The 17,863-nt window shown below is 47.5% G+C and overlaps 2 protein-coding genes across 2 annotated transcripts; one reads left to right on the top strand and one right to left on the bottom strand.

Annotated features, from left to right (window-relative positions):
- Positions 1 to 5,510: 5,510 nt before the first annotated feature.
- CSTL1 (cystatin-like 1) lies at positions 5,511 to 10,314 on the top strand. The gene is made up of 3 exons (XM_012653116.1): positions 5,511 to 5,729; positions 9,030 to 9,140; positions 10,231 to 10,314. Exons 1-3 carry the CDS (start codon positions 5,511 to 5,513, stop codon positions 10,312 to 10,314), a joined length of 414 nt encoding a protein of 137 aa, XP_012508570.1.
- A 4,288-nt stretch (positions 10,315 to 14,602) lies between these two features.
- Positions 14,603 to 17,562, bottom strand: CST11 (cystatin 11). The gene is made up of 3 exons (XM_012653114.1): positions 17,335 to 17,562; positions 16,597 to 16,701; positions 14,603 to 14,686 (listed from the first exon to the last, which is right to left on the bottom strand). The coding sequence occupies exons 1-3, from the start codon at positions 17,560 to 17,562 to the stop codon at positions 14,603 to 14,605; spliced, it is 417 nt and encodes a 138-aa protein (XP_012508568.1).
- Positions 17,563 to 17,863: the final 301 nt, after the last annotated feature.

Raw genomic sequence — 17,863 nt, 5'->3', positions numbered from 1 at the left:
CAGGAGAAAGTGGGAGCAGGAGTGCCACTGCCTGCAGAACCCGCCTGCGTTTTATTTGCTCTCAAAATGGGACCCGATGTCTATTTAAATGGAGTGTCTAGTTAGGAGCTGGCAAATCAATATTGCATTGTGGAAAACATCTGCACAAAGGAGCCCAAAGGCTGGATAGGAGGATGACCTGCCAACCTGCCCCTCCACTAGGAAGATGACCTGCCAGGAAGATGGTGTCCTTGTCCATCTCACATCCCCAGGTGGAAGTCTTATGCACATAGGGAGAAGGCACAGCCTCTGTGACACCCTCCGACTTTCAGAGCCTTGTGATTGCTCAGGTTTCTCAGTCTGGAAAGAGAAACTGTACACCGAGGCTCTTTGGAGCAATGCCAGTTCACAGCCATCTGTGGCACCACCTTGTTCTTGCTGACATTCTGCTGCTGGCCTGCTCCTGGGACCAGAGGGCATTTCCAGTCAAGATCAGCCCTGTCCTTCTGCCGATGCCTAGGGGGAGTGGGCGCTGCTTCCTGCAGCCATGCCTAGGAGAGTCCTTGAGCAGGCACACAGACTGCTGACTGCTCCTGATGGGGCCATCTCTGAGGGGCTCTGGCAGCAGTGGGAGGTCTCAGATAGATCTGCTTCCTGACCAGATTGTATCCAGGTCAGCAGCCAGCCTAGAATCGAATTATTTAGGGGACAAAAAAGAGCTTATCAAATAATGCTACATTAAAAAAAAAAAGAGTGGGGCCGGGCGCGGTGGCTCACGCCTGTAATCCTAGCTCTCTGGGAGGCCGAGGCGGGCGGATTGTTTGAGCTCAGGAGTTTGAAACCAACCTGAGCAAGAACGAGACCCCGTCTCTACTAAAAATAGAAAGAAATTAATGGGACAACTAAAAATATATAGAAAAAATTAGCCGGGCATGGTGGCGCATGCCTGTAGTCCCAGCTACTCGGGAGGCTGAGGCAGGAGGATCGCTTGAGCCCAGGAGTTTGAGGTTGCTGTGAGCTAGGCTGACGCCACGGCACTCACTCTAGCCTGGGCAAAAGAGTGAGACTCTGTCTCAAAAAAAAAAAGAGTGGAGAGAAGAAACCAACTGAGATCAGCTGTGTTGTTTACAAGGGCTTATTTGTTGCTCCAGAGTGAGAAATAGATTCCAGATACCAGATGTATGTTCATGAAGACAGTGTCCCACTGTGACCCTTCTCCCAGCGCTGATGCCATGTTTACCAGAGAGTGAGTAAAACTACAGCCAGGAAACTCCCTTGTCTGCAGGCTCCTCAGGCCACACAAGCAGAGCCTTGCTGCCTGCAGTGACAACACATATCATCCCTTTTCTTGTTTCCTGCTTATTTTCTTCTGGGGGCCTGGACTGACAAATCCCAAGTCTGGTTGTCGACAGTCAAAACCAGGAAGTTGTGTAACTCATAGAGGGCCCCAGGACCCACACCGTGTCACCCACACAGCACCCAGCCCCAGGGTGACCTAAGATGAATCTCATCCACTTGCCACCATGACTGGTCCAGCAGTGGCCTGTTCCCAGGGTCAGCTCAGAGACAGGAGGCCAGGTTTGCAAGTCTCTTGAGAAAGATACTTCCTCTTTCTTATGAAACAACTCCCAAAGAGGCTGTCTGTCTTCCTCTGGGTGGCAGCAGATGATAAGGTGGCCAGGGCACATGCAGGTGGGAGGGGCTTCAGCGCAGGCCTCATTGCTCTCAGTCATGCACCTGTGGGGCTTTGGCCATGGGCAGCCCTTTCTCCTTCAGTGCCTCAGGCACCAGCCATGAAAAGGGGCACAGTGGGGGCAGGAGACCTCAGGCGGAGCATCCGTTCCATAGGAAGCACTGTGTTTAGTTCATCCACTCACCCATCCACCCATTCTCCCATCCGTCCATTAATCCATCCATCCAAACTTCTTTATCGAAGTACATTGACGTACAATAAGTTGCACATATTTAAAATGCACAATTTGATGAGTTTTGACATATATATGCACCCACGGAATCAGCACTACAGTCTACACAATGAACTACCCATCACCTAAAGCTTTCTCATGCCCCTTTGCAGTCCTTCCTGCTCCTCCATATTCCACGGACATACACAAACCTCATATTTCCTATTATTCCAAGATATAACCGGGGCTTATTTTTTCCTCTTCTTTCATGGATGAAAACAGGGCTCCTATTTGTCATGTTTCCTCGGAACATATCCAGCAATCCTAATTTACCCTGATTCCATGGGAATACTCAGGCCACTACTTGCCTCTTATTCCTTGGCAATAACCAGACAACAAATAGGTCCTCTGTTTCCCCTTGCTCTGTAGACATAACCAGGGCCATGGATTTATCCAGGGCCGGAATTTTTGTTATTTCATGGACATAACCACGTTCCCTATTTTCCCCTTTCCGTGGAACTGTCCAGAGACCCTGCTTTGCCCTAGTCCATGGACATGACCAGTTCCCTGTTTCCCCCTATTAAATGGACATAATCAGCCCCCATTTCTTCTTCATTCCAGGCACTTACCCAGACTCCCATTTCCCCCCTTATTCCATGGACATGGCCAGGGGACTCTGTTTCTTCTTAGTACTAGACATGACCAGAGCATTCATTTTTTTTGTTATTCCATTATTTGTCAGAGCTCCAGTTTTCTTCTTATTTCTAGACATCTAGGGCTTCTGTTTCCCATTATTACCTGGAAACAATCAGACCTCATACTTTTTCCTATTCCATGGACATTATCAGTCTTAATATTTTCCTCTTCCTGTGTGTACACAGGTCCCTTATTCTCCCTCTTTCATGTACATAACTAGGGTTCTTCTCATGACACATGGGCATGACCAGGGCCCCTGCAGTCACCTTGTCACGTGGACATGGTCAGGGGCCCGTTACCCCACATTCACACCCGAGCCTCACTTTCCCCATATTCTGTGTACATAAAGAGGCATTTATTTTCCCCTGTTTTTATCACATGAACAGGACCTATTTCTCCCTTTTCCATGGACATAGCCAAGCCCCTCAACTGCTTTTTATCTCATGGCCATTAAGACCCCTAGGTTCTTTTTATTCCATGAACGTGGCCAGTCTCCACGTTTCCTCTCATGAGCATAATCAGGCCAGTAGGCTTCTCTTAACTTCACGGCCATAATCAGGAACCCTGTTTTTCTATTATTACATGAAAATAAACAGATCCTCTATTTTCTTCTTGTTCCATGGACATGACCAGGCACCCTATTTTCTCCTCAGGCATGAAAATAATCAGGCTTAATATTTTCTCCTTTGCATGGGTTTCATCAGGCTCAATATTTTCCCCTTAATTTGTAGCCAGGCCTCTTATTTTCACCATATTACATGGACATGTTCGATATTCCTCATATTCTGCAGACACAACAGGGCCCCTTATCGTCCCCTTATTTTATGGACATTAAATTGCTGCCTATTTCCCCTTATTCCATGGCCATAACCAGGCCAGCAATTTCTCCTTTATTCCACGGTTTTTACCAAGTCCCTTGTTCTCCCTTTATACCGTGGACCTTACTGGAATCCTGTTTTCTACTTATTCTATGTCCATGTAAGGAGATAGGAAGGCTGGCGGTGTTCTTTGGCTCGTGGCAGCAAACTCCATCTCTGCCTCCACCGTTGCCGACCCCAAGGTGGAGATGGGAGCTCTCTTGCCAGAGGGGCCTGGCATGCCCCTTCTTATCTCTTTCTGTGGGGTACCCAGGTCTGCGTTTTCCTTTTCTTCCCCGGACATTACCAGTGACGCTTTCCTTTTCATGGACATAACCAACTCCCGTATTTCTTACACAGATTTTTAAAAATGCTTTTTGCGCCATGTTCATGGGTTTTCTAATATGGCCCACAAAACATTACTTTTCTTCTCTAAGATCCTCTGTCTGATGACTCTATGCCAGATTTCCAGGGCAGGCTGAGATTGTCCAGGTCTGAGCAATCTCACGTATTACTCAGAAAGCTTATTCATCTATTCTACAGGGACACTTTGCATCTCAGACTCAGGGAATTCTACAGGCACCACCTCCACTGGTTGGACAAGTCCCAACAAGGCAGGTTCTGAGATCAGGGGAGGACATTGTGTTGGGGCCTAGCAGGGCTGTCATGATGGAGCATGGCCTGAGTTCTGGGGGCAGGAGGTGACTGACAGACCATGGACTCAATTAAACATGTGCAGTCAGAGTCATGGAAGAATCAGGAAGATGTTCGTGAGCACCCACCGATGCTTGACTGGGGACCAGGTTCTTTGCCTACGTCTATTTAGTCTCTACCACAATTCATGATGAGTATTTTTCTCCATTCTCGTATTATAGATGAAGAAACTGAGACTTAAGGAGATTAATTAACTCTCCCAGAGTCACCAGCAAAGGACTTGAACCCAGGACAATTGGTTTCTAAGGCTTACGTTTCCCCTACCACAGCATGATACTTCTCACAGACCAGTGTTTTATATATTTGATTTTGGACATTTTAACCTTTATTTTGAAATAATTTCAGACTTACAAAAAGGTCACAAAAATAGAAAAAGTATTCTTATAGGCCCTTCATCCCACTTCCCCAAATGTCAACATCACAATACAATGGTGAAAACTTAGGAAGTTAACATCCGTACAACACTCTTAACGAATCCACAGATTTTATTTACATTTCATCAATTTTCTAAGTAGTGTTCTTTTTCTGGTAGAATCCCATTTAGGATCTCACCTTAACAAATGTTTTAAAAATAGGGCGTTCTTATGGGCTTCTGTGTGCAGATGACACCTAACCTTCGGGGGTCTGCAGGGTTAATTTCTGTATAAGGCCCACAGCTTCTTCCTCCCCCATAGGGAGGCTGGGATTACATCACAAAGCTCCACTGGGGTGACAACAAGATAGCAAAAGCTAGTGCAGGGCCTGCAGGTACAGTGGGATCCAGCAGGCAGGATCAGTGGTGAGCAGGTAGCAGGTGAATAAGGAGAACCTGTCTCTAGAGGAAGCACAGGGAACACCTGATGGCTTGGTAAGACAGTTGGATCCCAAGGTAGGTAAGTAGAATGTACCGCCCCTTTTTCCATGTTACAGAGTCCTTATATTTCAGTTCAAATGTTTCCTTCTCCTCCTTCCCATAAAGGGAGCCCCTTTGTCCATGACACCAGCTCTTATTGCAGAGCACTGTATGGGTCTTTTCTCGGGGCTTCCTTCCCTGCTAGGTGTGAGAGCAGGAAGAGGGTCTAGCACACCTTGGCAGGGGTTAGAAGTTCCGCTTGCATGGATCACCAAGGAACCGAATGGGTGTCATAAATGAGTGGAAAATGAACTGACTGAAGAGTGGGCTGGGCGACCCCGCAGGGATATTTCCCTGGCTGGTCTTCAGTTAGTGTTTCGAAGGATAAGGTTTGGGTCTCAATCTCTGTCTAAATGCAGGCAAGCCGTCTCCCAGGAAAGCCTGCGTTGACAAGGGTTGCCGTGGACAAGAGCAAGCTGCTGTCCGGCACCACCTGCAGCTGATCAGGTGGCTTCTGAGGCTGCAGAGATGGGGGTCGGATGCTGGAGGAACCTCCTGGTGCTGCTGGTTGCCCTGGTCCTGGCGGCCAAGCTGGGTCACTTCCAAAGGTGGGAAGGCTTCCGGGAGATGCCCATGAGCAAGAAAAACATGGATCCAACACTCGACTTCTTCATTCAATCCTACAACAACGCCAGCAATGACACCTACTTATTTCGAGTCCAGAAGCTACTTCGAAGTCAGATACAGGTTTGTAACTTGCTTTCTCCAGGCACTGGCAGAACCCCCAGTTCTTGCCCATTCAGACACACAGGGCTTTCCTTATGGTTCCCAAGAGAACCAGTCGGTGGTGACTGCAAGTGGGGAGCAGCTTCACTTGGAATGGGCACATTTTAAAGTTGTTCAGGTCCCAGAATTTCCTTAGTTGTGTTTCCAAAATGCTGGTCTAAGGACTGGAGGGCACCCCAACTCCATCACTCTTAGTCAGAGGCAAAAATGTCCGCTGAGGTTCTCAAGTGTTCTTGTTTGGGAAGAACTGCCTTCCATTCTGACATTGGGTGAGGGACAGCACATGAGGATGATTTCGTTTTCTCTAGAGGTCCCATTTGGCAAAATACAAACATTCTCTGTAGGCTCCCCCCACCAACAATATTTTTTCAATGTCCAAGTTTGTAAAATCTAAGACTGGATTTTCTGTGTTCTACAGAAACTCAGAATTATACAGAGGGTTTATTTTCTGTGGGGGGGAGATGGACTTCTGGGGAATGAGGGATATACTTCAACCAGATCACCTCCCCTTTTGTTTTACATATAAAATTTCTCTGAAATATATCAATTGGAGGATGACAGAGAAAAGAAAATTTGAGAGCCAATTTTATTTATCCAACTTCCTTCTCTCAAGGTCAGATAGTAAATTATACAGTTGTCCTTACATATCTGTGGGGGACTGGTTCCAGGACACCCCCACCCTGATACCAAACCTGCAGATGCTCAAGTCCTTTATACAAAATGGTGTGTATTTTATAACCTATGCACATCCTTCTGTATACTCTGGATCATCTCTAGATTACTTATAATACCTGGTACCATGTAAATGCTATGTGAATAGTTCTTCACAGGGAATAATAAGAGGACAAAATGTACACGTTCAGTGCAGACGCAACCATCCGTTTTTTTCCTGAATATTTTTGATCCACGGTTGGTAGGATTCGAGATGTGGAACCTAGGGATACAGAGGGCTGACTGTATATGTTAAGCCAGATTTTGGGAAAAACAACTGGCTAGGGGGTAAGGTCTCTGACCAGAGAGAAGGAAAACCAGGAAAGTGGGAAGGCACGTGGGAGGTGGGGTGGGCAGCGTCAGTGTGACACAGAGGCTGGCCTCATCATGGCCAAGGTGTCCAGTGGGTCTCAGCTCAGTCAGGCAATTTTACTGCGAGATGGCAGTGTTGCTCATTTGGCTTGTCTTTGATCAGTTTCCCAGGAATAAATCTGAGACTCCAAGGAAGATTGTCTTGTGAAATCAACCCATTATCATTAACATTAATATTAAAGAATAGTTTATGAGCAAACTTTTGATATCATTCAAGTTGATAAGTGGACAGAATGAGCCTGCCCCTTGGTGATTTTGGCGTGGGTCTCTGGGCAACCCCACACCCAGACATAATTGTGTCTGTCCACATACCTCACAGAGGGGTGCAGGAGGCAAGATTGGTCGGCTGCCTATGCCTGGGCTCTTGGTCAAGTGACATCTAGACTCCCCATGTCTCAGTTTCCTCCCCTGCAAAGTGAATCAGAGTCAGAGGGAAGCACTTAGCACAGTGCTGACATCTAGTAGCATTTGTAAAGATATTTGCTGTTATTATGACTATTCCTATTATTATTTAACAATCACGTCTAATAATGAATAAGAAAATACTCTGCATACTGGGATGCTAGTTTAACTTTATGACCGGTATGTTAGTTTTTTTCATACATACAGAGTGTGCTGAAGGTCAGCGTGACTGTGCTTGGCACAGCCTTGCAAGTGGCTGCCGGGCCAGGATCCCAGTGTTGCCTTCAGGCCTAGTTTCCCTGCTGCTCTGCCGTGAAGTTTTCTTTCTTTTTCTTTTTCTTTTTTTTTGAGACAGAGTCTCACTTGGTCGCCCCAGGTAGAGTGCAGTGGCGTCGATGTCATCATAGCTCACTGCAACCTCAAACTCCTGGGCTCAAGCCATCCCCCTGCCTCAGCCTCCTGAGTAGCTGGGACTGCAGGGCATACTAATTTTTCTATTTTTAGTAGAGACAGGTCTTGCTCTTGCTCAGGCTGGTCTTCAACTCCTGAGTTCAAGCCATCCTCCTGGCTCAGCCTCCCAGAGTGCTAGGATTACGGGTGTGAGCCACCATGCCCGGCCTGCCCTGAAGTTTTCTAAGGGTGTAGTCTTCCCAGGAGCAGCGTGGGCACTCTCTGCCTCTGTCACCACCACAGAGAGGACCGAGCCATCTCATTTGGTTCAACTGCTGACATTTGGGCAAAGCAGCAGGGCCTTTCAGGAGCTTCTCGCTTCACCAGGGCAGGATTCTCTAGTCCACACGTTTAACCGGGAGAGACCAGCTCAGTTCCTGAGTTTCACTGCTGCTGGGTGCGGGACATCCCCGTCTTCAACCTCTCCAGTGTTCACAGCCCCATACTTGGTCACGAGCGAAGGAAGAAAATCACACCCACAGGAAAGGCCCTGGCCTGTACTCTCCGTGGCTTACAAATCCACCACACCCCCTTCCTTCATTCTCACACACCCCAGGAGGAAATCGGCATTATTCTTCCCATTTTCTAGATGAGGAAACTGAGCTTGAGGCAGGTGGAGGGACTTGTCCAAGGTGACAGAGTCTGCAGGGGATAAAGCCAGATTTCCAGCACGATTCTTCTGGTTTCTGTTCTGTCGCTATCCTAGCTCCCTCTCTGCTTCAGAGTAATGTTTCTGATACTTTGCTAAGACATTTAATAATTTATAATTATTAAAATAATTATGTAACTGAAGAAACGGAGGTTGCTAAGTAACTTGCTCATGGCCATAGCGTCAATAAATGGAAAATGAGTGCCCTAAATTAATTTGAGTCCCAAACTGATGCTTTTAGCTGTTACTAAACTGCATTCCTTCAGGTTAGTGGGGGAGGAGGGTGGGCAGGGAGGAGACGGCTGCAGTCCTGCAGGGCAGGGCCCAGATGCTGGCTGTCTGAGGCGCATGTGTGAGACCTGGCAGTGGCAACTCAGCCTGATGTTCCCTCCCTTGTTCTGAGGGTGGAAAGGAGACTGCTGAGAAGCTCCCTGTGGCTGCCACAGCAGAGTCCAGAGCACAGGCATGGGACTGGGGTGGAGGCTGGGGGGGGGCAGTGGCCTTGGCTGCCATCGTGTCCCCTCCAGCTGGGAGGGGAGAAGGGAGCTATGTTTCTGGCAGACAAGTGGACAAGGACTGTGGCTCTGGAGGCTTTACTCTCAGTCCTAGCTTCTCCAGGAGAGAACCAGCCGCTGGATGCTCGGAGCCAAACTAACAGTGCTATTGCTTCTCGGCAGCTGACGACAGGAGTGGAGTATATGGTCACTGTGAGGATTGCCCGGACAACATGCAAGAAGAATGACACGAAGGATCCTTCCTGCCCCCTGCAGAGCGAGAAGCTGAAAAAGGTGTGTGGTGGGGGCATCCAGATGGGGCTTCTGACCAAAGAGGGAAAAGTGAACACTTTGAAAAGCACTACCTGGACATTGGCAGCTTTTCCAGCTATATGGCTGGGGCCAGCTAGGGCCCAGCCCCGGGGCTGCCTGACACCTCCCGAGGCACCTGGAGGAGGAAGGAAGGCTTTTTATTTCGACCGTCTCGCCAGCTCGCGCTGGCACAGCCCTGCACCCAGGCCTCTCTCTCCTGGTCTCCTCTCCCACCCAGCCTGGGCCTTCAGGGTGAAAGTGGTGTTTCCTTTTCCTTGGGGTCCTTGTTCTGGTCTTGGCTGTCACTCTACAGGTCTCTGAAGATTGTCCAACTTTTTCTTTGAACTTTTGTTTTTCCTGGTCCTTTTTTTTTTTTGAGACAGGGTATCACTCTGTCACCTGGGCTAGAGTGCAGTGGCGTCATCATAGCTCACTGCAACCTCACATTCCTGGGCTTAAGCGATCCTCCTGCCTCAGCCTCTCCAGTGGCTGGGACTATAGGTGCACACCACCACGCCTGACTAATTTTTTCTATTTGCAGTAGAGACAGGTCTCACTCTTGCTCAGTCTGGTCTCGAACTCCTGAGCTCAAGTAATCCTCCCACCTTGGCCTCCCAGAGTGCTAGGATTATAATCATGAGCCACCATGCCTGGCCCTCCTGGTCCCTTGATAGCACCCCCTGCAAGCTGGCAGATACCAAGGTCTCTCCCTGTGTCTGGGTGTAGGTGTGGGGGGCAGGGGACAATGCCGTTGGCACTCAGTGTCCTGCCTGCCCTTCATCCCAGGGTCCTGCTAGGCTGTGGGCTCCGGGTGCACCTGTGTGGGTCCCACAGGCTCTGGGTGCATTTGCTGGGTAGGATGAACCCAACGTGATGTTCCTATTCTGGCTGGCCCTCCCTCCTGCCCCCACGTGTGTCTGTGGGCAGCTCCTCCTGTGCCCACATGGTCAGTGAGCAGCCACGGTGACGGCTCCAGATTCCCAATTGAGCTGGATGCCTGAGGAGCAGGAGCTTTTAAAAAAACATTTCCCCCAAAGCTAATTATCTGTTTTCTTTCTTACTCCATTTCCAGAGTTTGATTTGCGAGTCTTTGATATACACCGTGCCCTGGATAAACTATTACCGGCTCTGGAACAACTCTTGCCAGGAGGACTGAGGGCTCGTGCAAAGACCTTCGACAGGGCCTCAGATGGCCGCTCTGTGCACTGGCTGTTATAAAATTGTAAAGAACCTTGTCTTCCTCACTGGGGTTTTGATACACACACACACGTACATGCACACGCACACGCACACATACACACCTCAACACACACCCAGAGCAACACTCACACTCACCACGCGTGTGCACACACACTCTCACACCTTCTCACACTCACCCATCCACTCACTCATACTCACATCTCACACGCTCTCGCTCGCTCGCATGCACATTCAGTGGTCTTTAAGGGCTCGCGCTATTTGAACAGAATGGTGATAGTCTCTGGGGAAACTTCATCATTCTTTTTACCTCGGCCCATCGCTCTACAGCTTTTCTGGATCCAGGCACATCCCTGACCTCTGGCCCAGGTGTGCGGGAGCCCTGTTTCTTCCTCTGACACGCACAACACTGTGGCTCACACATGTCTTTGCAAGTGTGTCTAAAGTTCTGAGGACCAAACCCAGGTTGGGTGACCCACTAGGAGAACTCACAGGACTCAGGGTGTGTCATGGCTGTGATTTATTACAGTGAAAGGATAAAAAGCAAACTCAGCAAAGGGAAAAGGTGCATGGGGGAAATCCAGGGAAGAACAGTCGGAGCTTCCGGAGTCTGCTCCCAGTGCCATGACGCAGGACACACTAATTCCCCCAGCAGTGAGCTGTGACAACATGTGAAATATCGTCTACCAGGAAAGCTCATTAAGACTCAGAGCCCAGGGTCTTTGTTGGGGGCTGGTCATGTAGGCAGCCTCTGCCTGGCACCTGCCCAAATTCCAGACTCCCAGTGTGGACGGGTGTTCAGCACCAGCTCCATCGCTGGGACAGACAGTGCAGACACACTAAGTCCCTCCTGTCATGCAGGGAAAGTTTTCTATCAGTGTAAGGAACTGTTTGCCATCCAAGTCCCCAGACTCCAGCCACGGTCAGCGTTGCCATTCACCTTTCTAAGGATAGCAGTTCAGGCTGCCTCGTGAACTCTCTTCTGCACACTGAGTCACTGAGCCCCCATGTTCTCATTGCTGCTGAAATGAGACCTTTGCTTTCTCCCCTCCTGTGACTTGTAGTCGAGTACAGAAGGTGCACACTAGACCAGAAATGGGGCATGGACGTGGGCGGAGGGTATACCAAGTGTACCCTCGACCATTCAGCCTCTTCCCAGGCATCAGTGCAGCCAGCACAGTCATCCTGGCAACGTGAGAGGCTGTTACTAGAGGAGGAGCATGAACTCACAAGCAAGAGTCTGCCAGAAGGGCCCAAGAGAGGAGAGAGCAGGGAGGAAAAGAGTTAAAGTTGGTGACTTTCCTGAGGGATGAGGGGAAAGCCAGAAAGCATCCAGTTCTGCAAATCTAACGTCATTGAGGGCTGGCCGGGCACCTCACACTGGCCTGCTGCCCTCATCATCTCATTTGTCATCCTGGCAACCCTATGAAACAGCAACCTTTGGGCAAGCAGCCTCCAAAAGTAACCTCTGTCCAGATTCTAACATCCCAGCTTAGTTTGGCATACGGGTTGAATTTTTGGAAAAGGAGTCATACAATATATATTCTTCCATTTCTGACCTCTTTCATTCAACATATTGGTGCTGATGTTTGCACTTGCAGTTCACTTTTATTTCTGTGTAGAATTGCATTGTGTAAATAAATATACTATAGTTTATTTTTCCATTGTACTCTCAATGTACTTTGGGGTAGTTTTCAGCTTCTAAGAATAATAGCTATTAACAATAAGCATGCTTGTACGTGTGTAACGGACATGAACGTGGGGTGGATGTATACACATGTTTCTTTTGGGTACACGCCCACTTGAAATTGGTTGGTAATAGGATGTACATATGTTCAGCCTTTAGCTATTTTTGCTCAAGACCTTTTAATATGTTTCGTGTTTTACTTATTTTGCCTTTCTAATATTACTTACTGATTGAAATCATATTCAACCTCTAAGTTCTTACTTTTTGTATCAGATTTATTTATATAATCTAATTGCTCAATTTCTGTCTTTATGTAATTTCACATTGACACTGTCTTCTTTTTATAATGTTTTACCAAATTTTATAGCATAGCTTTCAATTTTTAAAAGCGAACTCTCCCCACCCCACCCACCCACCTTACTGTTATAATTGGTGAACAGGAAGGGTCAGCGTAAGCACGCACCTGAGACAGGAGTAGGGCATCGACTGGGCACTGATCGAGTATACAGAGCAGCACATCAGAGACCTCCGTGACGGACTAGCTCTGTGCCTTCATTGTGGTGGTAGTTACATGAATGTACACACATGACTAAATGGCATGCACACACACAGTACAGTGTCAATTTCCTGGCTCTGATATTTTCCTATAACGACATAAGATGTAAGCATTAGGGGGAACTAGATGAAAGATACAGGGGACTTCTCTGTTCTACCTTTGTAACTTCCTGTGACTATGTACTTACTGAAAAAGTACAGAACAAGACAATATTGTCTGAGAAACCAAGAGATGAATGGGCACAAATGTTCCACCTTCTCTTTTCTTTCTTCCTGAGGATAATAATCCCTTCCTTGGGGCCATAATAGCCAAGATGCCAGAAGAATATTGAATGTTGATTAATATTAAATTACCACTGCTACTGCCATTATTCCTACTAATAGTTAATATTTATTTGAATTGTGTTAGACACTGAGTTAAGCAATTTTTATGCATTATCATCGTTAATTTTTAGAACTACCCCAAGAAGTAGGTACTGTTATCCTCAGTGAAAGATGAAGAAATTGCAGGTTCCTGTTATCCGAGACATTTGGCGGAGGGGAGTCCCGCCTGGACCCTGCCTGAGACAGGGTCCTGAGCATTCCAGAACTTTGGTGGGGAGAGTAAAAGCCAAACAATTTTGTTCTTTCCAAGCTCCCAGCTATTTGCAGCTGGCGGAGACTCGGCATGGCTACTGTGCGTCTCCGTTCACAATTCACCTGTGCGAGGGCATCAGGTTGGAGCTCCGACTGTATTCTTCAGGTCTTACCCTTTCTGTGCACATCAGCTCCACTTCCAAAAGCCAGCACCTGTGCCCCTTTATCTGTGGCCTCTCTGCTGCCTGCTCTGCCCTGGAGCCACCTTGGGCCAGCAGTACTAGGGAATTAATTTCCTCTAGGAGCCACTCTTGGCCACTACTGACTAGAACTTTTGGATAAATCCTCCAACTCCCTCTCCCCTCAGGTAGACAAATGCTTTGTATGTGTGCGTGTGTGTATTTTCTATGGTGTCCCCAGAGTTCGTCAGTGTTATTAAACTTTTGCCTGAGGACTTTTGCCTGAGCTCTCGGGGATGAGCTCTTCCCCTTCACTTAGTGGGTGTGAGTGAGGGCAGATGTGACCCAGTGAGCTGCTGGCAGCCTTCCTGACACCACCATGTGGAGGAGTTAAGAGTACGATGAGCCTGGTGACATTGTCTGAAATCCTGGATCAAGCTATTGGTTCCATCCATGGGCAGAGAGCTCCCTTTACAGCACTCCGGGCTTCTCCCTTCCTCAATCGTTCCTCTCCTGGTGGAATTAATCTGATTGGTCTGTTTGGGAAGAATCAAGTGGGCATTTTTGGCCACGTCCTCCTCCTTCCCATAGGGGCACATATTTTCCTTTCCTCCTCCAGGAGAAGAGCGGTCGTGGACAGACCTGTTCTGGTCCAATGTTGCTGGCGCAAGGGAGCGGAAGTCTAATTCTGGAGTTCAGAATTAGAAAGTGCACTTGCCTACAAAAATAAGACACATCTCTCAACTTAGTTCTTATCATAACAAGGGGCTTGTCTTAATTCTTTGTATTATTTCTCCTCATTTCACATTTTAGGCAAGGAGGGGGTTGCCCTCCAGAGGCCCCTCAGAGATGCCATCATTGGCCATTCTTGCAAATATTTCTTGGCTGTTCAGTTCCTTTGAGCATCTTCTGTCCTCCTTATTCTCCTTTGCCTCATCTTCCCCATTTAAAAAGCTAAAGAATCCTACCGGATGTGAGGGTGGGATTGAAGTTCTGTTTTCATGCAGGTATAGGCTATAAGGCAGGGAATTATTCAGGTCACCTCATTTGGACTCCAGAGCTGCCCTGGCCCAGCAGCCCTTCAGATTGTATTGCTATGAGCTGAAGAATTTGGAAAAATAGAAATAAAAAGGGGTTGAATCATGATCTTAAAAAAACAGGTCGACAAACATTTATTGTCTACGTGAGGATTAACGCTCATTGCAGGAGATTCTCAGCTGCAGTGAGCACAGGTGTGTGCTCGAGGACATCTAGCTACTGATGCAGTTTTTTTTCTGAATTTTGTACTTTTCAAACCAGGGTGCAGCAAACACTGAGAAGTTGCACATGACTTGCTAAAACAAACAAACAAAAAAACATCATTTACAAAATATGCAAGGTAACATTTAAAAGGGGAAAGAAGAGGATATGAGACACTAGGATGAGGGAAAGGACACCACCTCACTGCTCCTCCAATCCAGATCTGGTTCGATATTTATTTTGATTTCAGCCACTGGATGGCAATACTGCTAGGATCTTCCCCCAAAATGTCCTTCTGTTTGTGGTCAGATCTGGAAAGTAGTAATAAAGTGGCTGCCCAGCCCATACTCACCATGAGAACTACTGATTCTTTTCTTTCCCTCTTCATTTGTACTCATGTGGGGTTTTTTGGGTTTGTTTTTACTTCAAGCCTTTCAGTACCTGGCCTCTGTTAGCTTCATTTTATCCATCCATCCATCCTTCCAACCAACCATTTATCCTTCCATTCATGTACCCATCTGTCCCCATCTATTAATTCATTCATCCATCTATCCTTCCAGATGTCCACCCATCTATCCATCTGTCCATCTATCTATCCATTCATCCACATATCCACCCATCCATCTCCATTCATCCATCCATCCATCCTTCCATCCATCCCATGCTTCCTTCCCACCCTCCTTCCTTCATGTGTCTATCAATATGTCTATTGCAATATCGCTCCTTTCTTTCTCTTTATTCTCTCCCAAATTTACCTTTTTTTTTTTACTTCCCTCTTCTCCTATAATGAAAAATCCATACTGTAAACACATTTTGTGTATCATTGGTTATCATTTCTTTGTGTCATTTTGTTTTCTTGCTCTTCACTGGAAAGCTTGGGGTGGTAGGTGGGAGGCTTATTTACACTTCTCTTAAAATAGGATTCAGGAAACCAAGTCCACCAATTCAATCTCTCAAGTCAAAAATTCCTTTAATTTTATTTTACTATTATCTTTAATTATTCTTTTTGTAGATTTCATGATTTTCTTCAGGGAAAAACCAAAGAAATATACTTTGCTAGATTTTGAAGAATTATCCATGTAGAAAGTGAGGAGGAAGCCTACCGATGGGCACATTTCTGTGCTGAAAACACCCAGGCCGTTGTAACTACGTGACCATATATTTATGAACCAAACCAGGACATGTTATAAGCAACAGGGATATTGTGAATATTATACTTCTTAGTGTAATCTTAGTTAGGCATAAATCAGAACTATTCCACGCAAGGTGGGACATCCAGTCATGGTATTAATAGTTGTAATTCATTTGAGGAAAGTCAAGAGATTTGCAGGGCTCGTAGGACTTGTGGCTTTCAAGGGCCCTCTGTATGTGGGCCCACCCTGACTGTGCTGCAGTTTGCTGGTGTGGGCCGGGGTCTGCCCAGCCTCCCTCCAAGGGGCCAGCTCTGGGCTGGGATGAAGTATGAGGGGCCTGAGCTGCCTTTGGGGGAGGGGGCTCCTCAGCAGATTACACACATGCAGGTTTGTCCCCCTCAAGCCACCCTCACTGCCAGCCAGATCATCTCTGAACTCGTTTTCTCATCTCCTCCTCTTGGCCAAATGCTGCTGGATGAAAGGGACGGAGGGCAGGATCCCAGAGCCTGCACATCCTTGTTATGTTGACGTTCAAATATTTAGCCCGTGCACTAGCCAGGTCTCACGGGCTGCTAAAGTAGTGTCAGTAATTTGCTGTCTCCCTGGTCCCGAGTGTCTCCCTGCAACCCGACTACCTTACCTCTTCCCCTGGATCCCTTTCAGCCTTCTCATAACCCTTCCAGCAACAAAGAAGCAGCGCCCTGGCCGGCTCCGTCTTCACTGTTCCTTCCTGGTGAAGGAGGTACTATTCGTGCATTCTTTTCAGGCAAGTTTGGATACATCCCAAATAATTCTACCCTGTCTCATCCTAAGATCACAGAAAACCCCATTGAAAAGTGAATTCTCTAAGATAAAGTGGTTTTACCCAGTACCTTGCGAAGCTCCCCTTCCTGGGGGGCACAGTTGGTCGTCTCTAGCTTTTGGCAGGTGGTCCGCCGAATCTCCAAGTTAAAGTGATACTCCATATGATCAGTTATCTGTGGGCAGCAAGCGGCAAGATCTAGCCAGACCTTTCTTCTCCCTGCCCTGCAGCTTCTGTGTGTGGGATTCCTATTCCAGGGCCGACTGGTGGGCTTCTCTCTCCCCTTCCTATCAAATTCTATGGTTCATTCACTCGTTCAGAGAGAATTCACCAGAAGTCACCGGAAACACTATCTTTCTGTGGGCAAAGCCACCCCTTGGACAACACAAGTGATACTGATGGTTCCGGGCAGGGGTCTGTAAACTTTTTCTGAGAAGGGCTAGATAGTAAACATTTTTGGTTTTGTTGTCCACACGTTCTGTGTTGCAACTACTCAACTCAGCCATTGTAGCATGAAAACAGCCACAGAATACATGCACCTGGTATGGCTGGGTTACAATGACACTGTTTACAATAGTGATTTGGCCCTTGGGATGTAATTTGCTGATGACCACTGGTCTTGGGTTTCATTTATGTGACTTAGCTTTATTCACTCTAGTGAATTTATGTTTCACTTAAAATGCCCACTTTAAACTAAATAAGGCTGAATGTCACTGGAGTGGGCAACACTCCAGTTTGTTTCCCCCGTGCAGCAGTGGTCCCCTGACATAGGCATATGGTGAGGGGAGAGGGAGGAAGTCACACTGACCTGCTTCTGAATCTTCAGGATTCGGAAGATCCTGAAATTGTACTTGTCATCACTTTCCTCGTTATACTTGTCCATGACAAATTGCAAGGTGTCCTTCACGTAGTTAGCATCTGCGGGCACTTCCTGGATACTTATAAAGGTTTTCTTCCCTGCTTGGTAGGTGAGGGCCACCAGAGTCACCACAATGGCCAGCAGGGGCCGTGGGGCCTGCCAGGGCCTGGCCATCATCCCTCAGTTGAGGAGGAACAGGAAGAGCCCCCTCCTTACCCTCCAGCGTCAGTTGGATCACACTGACCCTACCTGTCCTGGGCAGATTTAAGGGCAGCCTGTGCTAGACACCCACGGCTCTCCCCTCCTCCTCCTCCACCTCCCTCTTTGTCTGCAGATGGACTTGGAGAAAGCAGCAAGGACACGTTGCAATGTCTGGCAAGCTCACTCCCACTTTCATTCTTTTGCATAAGTTCATGTCTCTCTCTCTCTCTCTCTCTCTCTCTCTCTCTCTCTCACACACACACACACACACACACAC

The sequence above is a fragment of the Propithecus coquereli genome, unplaced genomic scaffold, assembly GCF_000956105.1.
Source record: "Propithecus coquereli isolate 6110/MARCELLA unplaced genomic scaffold, Pcoq_1.0 Scaffold411, whole genome shotgun sequence".
Taxonomy (NCBI): Eukaryota; Metazoa; Chordata; class Mammalia; order Primates; family Indriidae; genus Propithecus; species Propithecus coquereli.
Note: the sequence above shows the minus strand (reverse complement) of the source record. Positions and strands in the feature narration are given on the sequence as shown.

Bases quoted from the DNA above. Each gene is read 5' to 3' on its own strand.
- CSTL1 (XM_012653116.1), top strand. From the start codon at position 5,511: ATGGGGGTCGGATGCTGGAGGAACCTCCTGGTGCTGCTGGTTGCCCTG. The intron at 5,730-9,029 runs GTTTGTAACTTG...GCTTCTCGGCAG, and splicing joins TACTTCGAAGTCAGATACAG to CTGACGACAGGAGTGGAGTA. The intron at 9,141-10,230 runs GTGTGTGGTGGG...CTCCATTTCCAG, and splicing joins AGAGCGAGAAGCTGAAAAAG to AGTTTGATTTGCGAGTCTTT.
- CST11 (XM_012653114.1), bottom strand. From the start codon at position 17,562: ATGATGGCCAGGCCCTGGCAGGCCCCACGGCCCCTGCTGGCCATTGTG. The intron at 16,702-17,334 runs GTCAGTGTGACT...TGCTGCCCACAG, and splicing joins TCCTGAAGATTCAGAAGCAG to ATAACTGATCATATGGAGTA. The intron at 14,687-16,596 runs GTACTGGGTAAA...TGTTTGTTTTAG, and splicing joins AGGAAGGGGAGCTTCGCAAG to CAAGTCATGTGCAACTTCTC.